Source organism: Puma concolor, chromosome A2, assembly GCF_028749965.1.
Source record: "Puma concolor isolate L17-30 chromosome A2, mPumCon1.1.hap2, whole genome shotgun sequence".
NCBI lineage: Eukaryota > Metazoa > Chordata > Mammalia > Carnivora > Felidae > Puma > Puma concolor.
Window position 1 is genome coordinate 34,701,880 of NC_141668.1, and position 13,165 is coordinate 34,715,044.

General features: G+C 33.5%; 1 protein-coding gene across 1 annotated transcript in view; it reads right to left on the reverse strand.

The window, feature by feature from the left end:
• The window catches only part of CAPZA2 (capping actin protein of muscle Z-line subunit alpha 2), a 60,798-nt gene that overhangs the window by 6,733 nt on the left and 40,900 nt on the right, over positions 1-13,165 (reverse strand). The window contains exons 4-7 of the mRNA XM_025929633.2: positions 12,326-12,389; positions 8,024-8,230; positions 5,903-5,982; positions 2,223-2,301 (exon numbers count right to left, since the gene is read on the reverse strand). Coding sequence (XP_025785418.1) covers positions 2,223-2,301; positions 5,903-5,982; positions 8,024-8,230; positions 12,326-12,389 — 430 coding nt within the window. The remainder of the gene's footprint in view (positions 1-2,222; positions 2,302-5,902; positions 5,983-8,023; positions 8,231-12,325; positions 12,390-13,165) is intronic.

Below are 13,165 nucleotides of genomic sequence, written 5' to 3' on the forward strand. Positions count from 1 at the left end.
ACATCAGTGCAAATGACTATCAATTTCCACTCTAAACCTAGACTTTTCTGCTGAGCTCCTGACCTTTCAAACCCCAGTGAAACTTTCTGCTCTCAGTCTAGTGAGGAAACAAATTTGCAGTTCATGCGTTTACTCAGGCAAGCCCTCCACCAACCTGACTAAAGGACGTTTTCACCTCATAGATATTCTACTGATATCTAAACTCAAGATATCCAAAATTGAGCTCACAATATTCCCTCCCAAACGTTGCTCCTCTTTTGTGAGTTTCCACCAACCATTTAATTCCTCGAATTCAGACACGAATTTATTCAATAAACATTAACTGAGTGATTACTATATATGTCTGCTACTACAGAAAGTTCTAGGGACGCACAGCTTTTAAAAAAAAGAGAGTCCCAGGGGCGCCTGGGTGGCGCAGTCGGTTAAGCGTCCGACTTCAGCCAGGTCACGATCTCGCGGTCCGTGAGTTCGAGCCCCGCGTCAGGCTCTGGGCTGATGGCTCAGAGCCTGGAGCCTGTTTCCGATTCTGTGTCTCCCTCTCTCTCTGCCCCTCCCCCGTTCATGCTCTGTCTCTCTCTGTCCCAAAAATAAATAAACGTTGAAAAAAAAAAAAGAGAGTCCCTGGCCTTATATTCCAACACAACACAGTAAGAGTTATGTACAAAGTCTTGAGACTATGAGATTTAAAGAAGGATTTTAGAAAAGAGGCAACAATACTTGCATTTAGCAATATGAGTATGACAACAATTAAACCAGGGAAAGTAAGGCAACTGAACTTAGAGAACAGCATTCTTTAGAAAGGCTTGGAGATACTTATAGCTGGCGTGTGTGTGAGATTGGAGAGGGAGAAGAGTGGCTAGAGAAATAAATAGAGAAAGACAAGTCAACTTTGGGCCTAGTATGCCATGCAAATATGTCTGGACTATCTAGTAGGTTAGAGTGGTCTTAAGTAAGAAAGTAATATATCTAGATTTACATTTTTAAAAATTATCTTTGCGATGGTGGCAATGTGAAAAATAGATGAGGGGATGGCAAAGGGTCCAGTAACTCAACAAAATAACAATTATATGCTAGGCAACATGCTAACTGATGAAGATAGAACTGTGAGCTAGACAATTCCAGCTCTCAACAAGCTTTGGCTCAACAGAGGCTTAGAGGCTTCATTTTAGAAATTATCCAGGTGAAAGCTACTGAGGCCTAACTATCGGCCTCATTGGTCATCATTTACCAAGAATTTCATGTCTGGCTCTGTTCTAACCATTTTGCCCGTATCAACTAATCTTCAGACAATCATCTGAGCTTTCTATTGCTGTTTTCGTTTTTTGACTCATGAGGAAACAAGCAAAAATGGCTAAATTAAATGACTTCCAGGTGTCACACAACTAAGCGAACAGTGCTGGGATTCAAACCCAGGCAGTCTGCTTTCAAAATCCATGCTTTTAGCCTCTATTCTCTTGCCCTTAATGGACAGTTATACTGAGACATAAAAGCAATAGGATAAAGGTAAGAAATGTACAGTGGAGTCAAATGATAGAAGAGCAGTATCTGATTCATCTTTATTCCTTTATGGCTTTTAGCACAACACCTTTCATGGTAGTTAACAAATGTACTGAATAAGTAAGTGAACCAAGACAGAAAAAGTCATTTCCTTTAACTTGTTTAGTAATATTTATATTCAAATACTTGGCCTTAGTTATTAAAGGTTTTTCTATATAAACATTTGAGTTTACATTAAGAGTCAAAAAATTCAATTATGGTGGATTTCTTATAAGAAACCAAATAGGAGTACAGAAGATACTTAAAGGATATATGTCATATGTACATATATTAATATATACATATAATAAATAGGTATTTATAATCCAATACACATACATATACTAATATTAAACTTCACAATTCCACCTAATTCAGAAGACAGAACAGCACAACTCAAATTCAGAGGATGCTTGGATGAACAAACTGTATGATGAGAAGACCAAATGGTAGCATCTAATTTTAGCTGTGTTTTGAGAATCTGTAAGCTATCTTTGCAGATTTTTGATGACTGCAAGGTTATTTGAAAGATGAAATCAGCACTACTTGTTTTTCCCATTACCTCAAAACAAAGATCTGGAAAAGAAATGGTGATTGTGTACTAAGAAAATATAAACTTATGAATTAGTTGTTTCTCTGTTCAGAATCATCTCAAGATCAGTAAACAAATACTTTTTATTTCATACCTGAATTTTCAAGATGCCAACCACTTGAGTGGTTGAAGGAGTGATTGTAAACTTCCACTCTGACCTCCAACGACCATTCCTTAAAAATAAAAACAGCAGCTGTAAATAAGGTAGGGAAAATAATTTGAATAAATTTTAAGTTCCAGATTTAAATGTAGTGCTACAGCATGAGAGTAAGTGGGAAGGACACCGGATATTCATTTTTTAATCACTGAAATATTTAAAAGAATCAAAGGGTTAAGTTCAGTTATGAGCTATATTTAATCTTCATCCTATTGATAAAAAAGGGCCTATATAATGGATGGAACTAAAGAATTCTAAAGCTAAGGCTTAAAATACAGTTCAAAACTAAATAATATAAACTACTTTTGGAGAAAATCTTAAGCTACTTCTTCACAACCAACACACTTGCGCTTTAATTAAGAATAAACTGAGTAAATAGGTGAAAGGGAATAGGAGATACAGGCTTCCAGTTATGAAATTAATAAGAGGATAAAAAGATAGGAAGAGGGAATATAGTCAAAAGTATTGTAATAAGGTATGGTGACAGATGGCAGTTTTACTTTTGGTGAGCACAGCATAACTATAAACTCGTTGAATCATTACATTGTATACCTTAAACTAATGTGACCTTGTGTGTCACGTATACTTCAATTAGGAAAAAAAAAAGAATAAACTGAATAAATGTTCAGATCATAAGGGGCTTTCACAAATACAGTCAATGCAGTCTGACATTCAGTGAACCAAATAATTTTTAAAAAGAATGGACAGAAATACAACATTTCAAGGTCCTGATATTTAGATTATATAAGGAGTTGTACGAGTCAATTTTTTTTTTCTTTTCCCGTTTTAGGATTAAATTTCCACATAAAAGGTATAACCTCTTCTCACTTCTCAAAGGGACTTTTCAGGGGCATCTAGTGGCTCAGTCAGTTGAGCATCTGACTTTGGCTCAAGTCATGACCTCGCAGTTCATGAATTTGAGCCCCATGTCTGGCTCTCTGCTGTCAGTCTGTCAGCATGGAGCCTTGCTTTGGATGCTGTGTCTCCCTCTTTCTGCTCCTCCTCCACTTGCGCTCTCCCAAAAATAAATAAATATTTAAAAAAACACAACTTTTGGCATACAAATTAACAACATTAATGGTAGGAAATTGTGACATCACAAACAAGCAACGAGTATATTGTTAACTCATTTTTGTCTCCCAGATAATGAATTTTATCCTGTTTTTTTCTGCCTTTTCGCAGCAACCCTTCTTTCTACCTCTATTTGCTTTTTGAATACTAAAGACATATTATGAAATGCAAACTGATACCTGTTAGGTTTTTCTGAACAGTACCATGTATTTCTAAAATAGCCATAGAGCTAATGGATTCACTATACTGGCTTTGCTATAAAATTACTTCTGGGATCCTTACAGTATTCTTGCAATCTACCCAATCATGAAAATCCATAGAATGAGAGTACTCTCATAGCTACAGTTAACACTTAACATCTGAAAAGTGCTATTATTAGAACAATGTTTCTGATCTACAAAACAAAAGAGAATTTTATAGCATGTCTTGATGTTGAATGATATCCAAAATTATCTATAAGTAGCTCATTTGGAAAAAGAACCTAGGTCTATTTATTTTTTATTTCATGATTCCAAAAGAAGTTACAGTATTCCTTTTATTTAGGTATTAGGACTGAGTAGTAGTGAGTTCTAAGCACATACATTTCAGATTTATTATGCCCACATGCATATATCAACACTGACTGCAAAAAGAAAAAAGTAATTCCAAATCAGGTAATGGTAACAATTTAAGAACTATTTCAAAAGATCCTTCCAAAGGCATTACTACCATATAGTAATGGTAAATGATGCTCAGTCGATGGTACCCTTTTATCAATGGAGTACATACTTGAGATGTCCTAGACTTTATATTCTTCCCTTCTCTTTTATTAACACTGTAGTTAATAAATGTGTTTTTATTCAACAAACACTTATTAGGCCTCCAAAAAACTGCTAACCATTAGGGAAACAGTAGAGACCAAGAAGAGAATGTACTAGTGAAATCTAAGAAACGTCCATGATTAATACCTTTCAAGTTTTATTCCATCTGTATTTTAGGCAAACTGAAGTATATTTCTTTGTAACAAACTATTTAAGATTTTAGTGAGATTATTGTGGTATGTCATGTTTAACACTTTGGAATGTCATTTAAAATTTATCTTTTCTAAAAAGTGGAAGTAAGTTTTAACTTCAATGATACAATGTTCATAGTGGTAGTATGGGAAAAAAATTCACATTTTTGTGAAGCAAATTCGTGAGAATAGAAAAGTCAAGAACAAACATCATCTTCATTTTACAGATGCTAACGCTCAAGTTCTATTTTTGAAAACTGATTAGTAAATTCACTATAACATCTCCAATACATTTTAAAGTAAAACTTAGTAATAAGAATTTTCCTTTAATAGTTCAACCTCAGTAAGATTGATTTTTGGATATATATCTTAGCACAAATACAATAAACTAATAATGATTTTGTGAAGATTTATTTCTTTAGGATATTGGTAGGTTACTGCTACAAGTTTTTATGCCTAAAATGGAGGCACTACATTTATATTAAGTTCATAAAAGTAACTTTGTACACCAGAATCTTTAGGGAACTGAAGCTTGTCATAAAGGCATATGTTTACAGATGGAATTGATTTTCCTTCAGTGATAATGGATCTGCATTCCTCCAAATGTTCTTGGTTAACCTTGTAGCCTTGCATTTATTTCTAAGATGGTTAAACAGTGGAGCAATCTTGGGCCATGGACCAAATCAGTCCATAGGGGTTACTGATACCTCTTACTCTACCCTCAAGAGCACAACCAACTTAGGTAACAAGTCAAATATTATGACTATACTTACTCTGATGATCTTAGCATGTATTAACAAAACAGGAGATTAAAGGTAAACACTTCACTCAATTCTGAGTTTATGAAGTCTTGCTGAGCCTCAGAATTTTATTAAAAGAGGGATCTCAGAAACAGTCTTGTCCAAAAAATAAAAAAGCCCGACAATATGTCAAAGGTCCAAGATTAATAGGGAAAGTCATTGCTTTAGGGAACTGGGCTTTTATAAGAATTAATCAACAATGTAATTTGATCACAAAATTATAATCTAGTTAAAACGAAATTATGATTATAATCTGCCTCATTGTATAAAACATGTCCTCACTTCCTTACATTGGCCAACCAAGCACACTAAGCAATCTACATGAAAACATCTACTTCAGAGCCCCCAAAGTTCACCAGAAAAATCACTCTTCTTTCCTTTATGATCACCTCTGTCTTCCTCTCCCATAGAAGTCTCACTCAGGAACAATTCCTTCTCAGAATGAGCATATGGGCTTGCCAACTGGTCTGCTCACAGCCACAAATGTTCTCTGAGGATGCTGCTTGCAAGTCTCTAAAAACACTCAATGTAATCCCACGCTCTTTTCACAGAGTGTCAATGGATTTACTGCTACCTTTAAATAAGTATGCAGATTATGAAGCAAATACCTTTCTTATATGAAAAGGCTGAAGTTGCATGTTTAGATTGCACTTAGTCAATTATAAACAAATAAGGTATAGGTCCAACTAATAAAGCAAGGACTACAAAGGATATAAACAATGTCAAAATTCCCAAAACACAGAATTGTCACTTACCAAAAGTTTTTTGCTTGGAACTGATGGCTTTCTATGCATGCAATAATGGTTTGCTGTCCATCTATTTTTTTACCATATACCTTAATGGCAAAAAAAATAAAATAAAATAAAATAAAAAGAAGAGTGAATTCAGGGCCACAGAATGTTCAGCTTTAAACATCTATAAAAAAAAATTGTGTATCACTTTGATAGGAACATATAAAAGAATACCAAGTAGGTCATTATTTTAATATAGTTGCTAGAAAAACAAGTACTCTAACACATACACCTATAATCACAAAATCTTAGTGAATCATGAAAGAGCTCAAAATTTATTTATTTACATTAAATGTTTATTTATTCTGAGAGAGAGTACAAGTGAGGGAGGGGCAGAGAGAGATGGGACAGTGGATCTGAAGTGGGCTCTGCATCAACAGCAGCGAGCCCAATGTGGAGCCTGAACTCACAAATCATGACATTATGACCTGAGCTGAAGTTGGATGCTTAATCGACTGAGCCACCCAAATGTCCCAAGAGCTCAAAATTTATGAAATAGGGTTGCTGGGCGGCTCAGTCAGTTAAGCATCCAACTTCGGCTCAGGTCATGATCTCGCAGTCCATGAGTTCGAGCCCCGTGTCGGGCCCTGTACTGACAGCTCAGAGCCTGGAGCCCGCTTCAGATTCTGTGCCTCCCTCTCTCTGTCCCTACCCTGCTCATGCTCTGTCTCTCTCTGTCTCAAAAATAAATAAACATTAAAAAAAATTTTTTTTTAAATTATGAAATAAAACTCATTATTACACTCTAAAATAGTCACAAACATCCTAGACATAGCAAACATTTCATTCCAAAAACAGGTATCACATGGACAGTTTATTTTAAATGTATAGATACCAATTTGGCTGTTTACACACAAATAAAAATTGGATCTACATTGTGATTATCATCTTTGTTTCCTTTACGATCTTAGGGGTTGCCATTTCTTTCGTCATTTTACAAAGTATGAGGACAGAGCTGAGAAAGTTAATTTACGTAGAGATGAGAAAGGTCATTAATAGAATGCCTGTGATAATATGATGACGTCATTTCACCTCTTGCTTACTGCCTCAAAAGTAATGGATACTTTTGTGTCTTTCAATCCTCCTGGAACAAATAAGATTGTCATACTCAACCTAGCGATCTATTCTTGAGTTATTCCTCCAAAATAATTCTAATCAACAAGGTTATAATTCAAATAATTTGTAAAGTATTTTTGGTTATGTTGCAATTTTTCCTCAAGTAATTACTGAGAGCTAGATACTTAATGGGACCATATGAATTTCTGTCCTACCCAGAAAACTTCTGAGAGTGAAATGGGATACTACTGGTAATATTAATAATTATGTTGGGAAAACAAGTATAAACAAGGATATGGTAACCTTAGGTTCCAGAGGTAGGCAGAGGCCAGGTCCACAGGGCTACAAAAGTTTGGACTCTGTTCAGAAGCCTGGATTCTATCCTAAGTGTAACTAACGGAAAAATCTTTGAATGATCTCAAGCATGGGATTTTCATGATCTGATCTGAATTTCAAAAGATCACTCAGGCTATGGAAAGGATCAAAGAAACACAAACTGTGGGGACATGAAAAGACTATTTGGATACAATCTTATGAGAAAAAGAAAAGAAAAAGCATTCCTAGATACTATCATAGTTTATCCTGAAAATATAAAAATAGGTTAAACCTATGAAAGAACAACATTAAAAAAAAAAAAAACTTGATTATAAAACATGCAGGGACATGACTCCACTTCCAAATAATTTTATTTCTTCTAAGAGCTTATAACTTAATGAAAAGAAAGTCAGATGTAAAGTTAGTGAGATGAGTTGTAAACAAGAGATTAAAGAATCTTATCAAGCTCTAATCAATGCAGGACAATTCTTACATGGATTTAATTCAAGGTACAACCATTTTTCCATTTTAGGCAATCATAATATACTATTCAGAGTTTCTTGAAAAAATATTCTTAGAAATATTTACTTCAAGGAAAAAAATGGCAAGTTATAAAATACCAGTTCTGTAAACTATTACAGATTTCAGGAGACCATAAAAACATTGTCATATTTACGTAAGACAGAAGAAAAAATATGCTTATCGATGACTTACAGTGCAGACCCCATTTGGATAATGTTCTTTTACATAAGCTCGCAGAGCAGTTTCTACTGAAGTTCTCCATGATTCAACTGCATTTTCTGCTTCATATGGTCTTGGATCAGTCGCTTCCTTTCTTAAGTGATCAAATTTGAAACAGATTCTGTTTTTGGGATCCAAAAACTTTCCATTTCCCAAGTCGCCATGTTCTGTTATCAATACCTTTAATGATGCAATGAATTTTGGAAAAAAAAAGTATTTAAAACAGCATTTAAGTACTAATATACATTAATATACATTCACTTCAACTTTGTCCTTAACATGGTAAAATAATTCTACTCCAAGCAACGGATTTAACTATATGGCACAACTATAGTAATTCAAATGAGGCTATTCTCATTCAGCTTAGATTAGTGGATCTGACTTTCTCCCAGTATAACTTCTGGCTACCTGGTGAAAATAATGCATCTTTTAATAAACTACTAGAGTTTTGTGGGTTTTTTTGAGAACTATAAACAGTTTATTATTTCTGTACTCAGTTTCCAGTCCACAAAACTAGGAAAATGGTAATAACCTCCAATGAGAATGGTTACAAGAATAGCTTTAACGCTGACATAATGCTCTTCAGTGTGTCCTACATTGTTCCTGGGCCCCAAATCTCATCTACTGTGAAGTGCCTGCTTATTTTTATAATCTATTCATTGACAGCTGTTTTCAACAGACTTCCAAATTTTTAAACATGTAACTTATTCATTTATGTATATTTAAATTGTACATGCATAAATCTGATATTCTGTGCTTTATTTTAAAAGTTTCCCTCTTTTTCTTCCCTCCCAACTCTCCCAATCTTTGATTCCTTACCTATGTCGGGACTTCCCCCTCCCTCTGATAACAAATCATGTAAACATAGGATGTATTCTTCTAAATTTTTTTCAGTCCTATAATCCTACATAGATAAATACACATCTATTTATACATACGCACATATACAGGGTTTTTTGGGGTCACTGTTTCACAAGAATGGAATGAAAATGTGCACATACACACACATTTTTCTGCATCTGGCTTTTTTCAACATCAACATTATACTTAGAGAAATCCTTCAAAGTCAACTGATAAACCTCTTATTCTTTTTAATGGCTGCATAAATGTCCCATAATGTAAATATAACATAATTTATTCTGCCATTCCTTTACTGATGGAACATCTCTTTATTTTCTGGCTGTTTTTCTTTTGAGGGGGGGAGGAATAGGTACATTAAAACTTTTAAGTATTTTTGTACATAAATTTTAACATACTAATGTTTTTATTTCCATTAAAGGCTTCTACATCTCTTAAATAGATTTCCAGCAGTGGAGACAGTAGGTAAAGGGTCTATATGTTTTTAATTCTTCCAAAAAATGGTTGTGACAACCCACATTTTTATGAACAGTATATAAGATGTACTTCCTTTCACATTACCATCAATAGGCATACAATTCTTTATTCAGTCTAACAGGTATAAAATTTCTCATTACTTTAATTGTATTTCTCTGACTACTCATAGATCTAAATTTCTTTTCATGTGTGGGCCATTTGCTCTTCTGTGAACAAATATTCTTTAATATTTTTCATCTGAGTTGTTTTTTGTCTTATAAATTTACGAGTCCTTTGTTTAAGGTATCTGTTTCATTTTATGGTTAAAATAATTATTATGTAGCAAAATGTCCATCTTTTCTTCTATAGTTTCTGGGTTTCCAGACTTTAAGACAGTCTTCCCTGCCTTAATATTGTACAAGTAGACTCTTTTCTCTTAAAATTTTAATCATTTTACAAATTTTTAATCTACCTGAAATTTATTTCTGTACATTGTGAGAGGTTCAACTTTCTTCTTGACAGAAACCAGTTGTGTCAATTTTTTACTTTTTGTCTGTCTAAATTATGATCTTGTCATGTAAAAAAATTTTCATATATTCTGGGACTAAATTCTGGTTCTATATGCTGCTGTATTGATCTGTTTATCTACTTTATACAATACCATTCTGATTTGACTTTACATTGGTTATAAAGCATCTTCTGCTATCTAGAAATTCTCTTATCTATTCTTATTGTTCTTACATTTTCCTTGTTTTTTTCCCAAGCAGGTATTCTTTTCGCATAAATCATGAACATTTTGACCAATTAAAAAAACTATTAGGATTCTAATCAAATTACATTAAATTCACATTTTAATTTTTAAGTAATTTAACTTTCTATTTCAAAATGGAATGTGGTGTTGCCTTCCCATTGTTCATCACAACCTGTTTTGTGTTTTGTTTTTTAAATTTTTTCTTTAATGTTTTTATTTATTTTTGAGACAGAGAGAGACAGAGCATGTATGAGCAGGGGAGGAGCAGAGAGAGAGGGAGACACAGAATCCAAAGCAGGCTCCAGGCTCTGAGCTGTCAGCACAGAGCCTGACGCAGGGCTCGAACCCACAGACCGTGAGATCATGACCTGAGCCGAAGTCGGACGCTCAACCGACTGAGCCACCCAGGCGCCTCCTCACCTGTTTTGTGTTGTAAGAAGATAACCACAATTGTCTTCACAATCTTTTGCCTTTCATATTAAAATTATTCCTAGGTTAATGCACAGTTTTACCATTTAAAACGGAATTCCTCCCCTTCCAACCATTTCTAGTGTAAAGTACTCATTTGGCACAATAGAGAACAGCTAATGAGTTTTGTATACTTACCTTAAATTCAGCCATCTCACAAAATTTTTTTAAGTCTAGCAGTTTCTTTTGATTGGGAGGTTAGTTATATAAATCATGCCACCTAAGAGTTTTCTTTTCCTTCCTAAAGCTTTAAAAGCTCTCATTCTCCTGTCTTATTTGCCATACCTCCATTTATGTTAGATAATAGTGATAAGCAAACCTGGCAAATTGTCTATTTTAACTAAAATTATTTTATTGTTTGTAGTCTATGATATTTACTGTGATTTTTGTTAAAAAGTCTACTCTATTTAAGAGGTTTTATTCTATCCCCAGGTAACTTAGGGTTTTTGTAATGAGAACTAGCAAATTCCTTTTCACTGTCTAGTGATACATCATAAAATTTTTTTCTTTGATTTGTTTAATAGAGAAGACCAATATATTGTCTGACATGGAACCACTCATGCATTTTTGTAATAAATTCTATTTAGTCTTCATATTTCATTTTTTAATATATTTCTGAAGTCTATTTGTTTATATCTATTTAAAGTTTTTAAATCTACGATCATATGTGAGATTAGTGTAGTTTGCTTTTTTTGTTTTACCTTTACTAGGTTTAAGTATTAATAGTACGCTAAGTTCATAAATGAGTTTGGGAGCTATCCAACATTTTGAAAAGGTGGATTCCCTGGACCCAGCAAATATTCTTCTAGGGATTTATCTTAAGAAAATAATAGTCAATGTGCCCAGAGGTACAAAGATGTACAATAACTTTGTTTACTGTTAAAGAAAAAGAAAGAAAAAACAAAAACAAAACCAAAAACCCAACATTTCCCAAGGGAAAAGCAAATTTCGGAGATTCATAAAATGAAACACTACACAGCTTCATATATGTGTACACACATGCCCGTCTATACACATATGCTTGTTTTCTGTGCAGTTACAAGTCATCTTCTGTCTACACTTTCCCTGTAAATACAAGACTACATACTACATAATGAATAACGCCAAAAGCAAGCTTTGACATAACGAGCCACTTAGAATTGTTACAACTCTCATGTTCTACCTACCAGTTCTATTGTTTTACATAAATTGTGCTTCACAAAAGCACAATATGAATTAATACAATCATTGTTCGATTATTTGTAACTCTAAACCAAAAAAACCCCAAAAAACAAAAAACAAAACTAGTGACCTCTGGTAGCTTTTCTTAGCAATTCTAGCTTTCACTTTGGAAAGAAAAGATTTAATAATTACTAAATGCTAAGTTACTCACATGAAGAACTGTAGAATTCCAGAGCAACCAAAATATGATATAAATCTTACTAATATATATTCTAGATTTTGGATTAATATAGGATTGATTTTTTTTCCTATAAAAAACAAGAAAGTAGATTTAAAGCAATTATTTTCTAAAATCTCAAAAGAATTACATTTGAACACTTCTAAAAGGGACTTTCTGCTAAATAGTATTATTGGTCTCAACAAAAGAAACCAAATTTTCAATTACTTTGCCCATAAGTGGCTATGATTAAAATGAACACTTTTTAATCTTTACACATACCATTTCACAATTCTTATGGAATACATTAACCATTATAAATGAAACAAAGAATAGTCAGATCCTGTGTTCATATGAAACATACCTGATCTTCATAACCTTCAATTTTTACTGGAGTAAACTGGTCCAAATTATACTGTGCAAATGCACTAAAAAAGAAAAAGGCCAATTATTCAAAGTTACAAACTTACCACTCTTAAAATATCATGAACAATTCACTTGTCAATAAATCTCCTGCACTACATATGGCAAGTTAAATAAAATTATAATTCTCCATTATTGATCTTATATTAACTAAAATTATTATACAGATATGGCTATTTTTAAAACTGATGAATAATACCCAACCTTCAATGTTTAGCAAAAGAAAATTAAATCAGTAAATATAATTTGACTTTTCACTCAAAACCTTGAAAGTAAAGGTTAGCCATCTACATATCTAATTATTCAAGTATATATTTAGTACAAAATATACCAGGAAACAGAGCAGGTGCTAGGAGAGATGCAAAGAGTAATCAGACAGATCCTCTGATCAAAGGACTTACAGTTGAATAAGAGATAATAGATAAACATAACCATAACACAAAGTAGAAAGTACTATAAGACAATGGCCAATAAAGAAGCATCAAGGAGAATTATTTATTTTAATTTAATTTAAATTTAAATTTAAGTTTTATTTTATTTATGACAGAGAGAAAGAGAAGGTGCAAGTGAGCGAGGGTCAGAGAGAATCCCACGCAGGCTCCACACTGAGAATGAGGCTGGAGCTCACGCGTTTGCAGGGCTCCAACTAACGAACTGTGAAATCATGACCTGAGCTGAAATCAGCCTCTTAACCAACTGAGCCATCCAGGTACTCCAAGGAAAATACATATTTTTAAAAACTATATTCCATGAAGGCAAGAATAAGAAGAGAGGTAGGAGT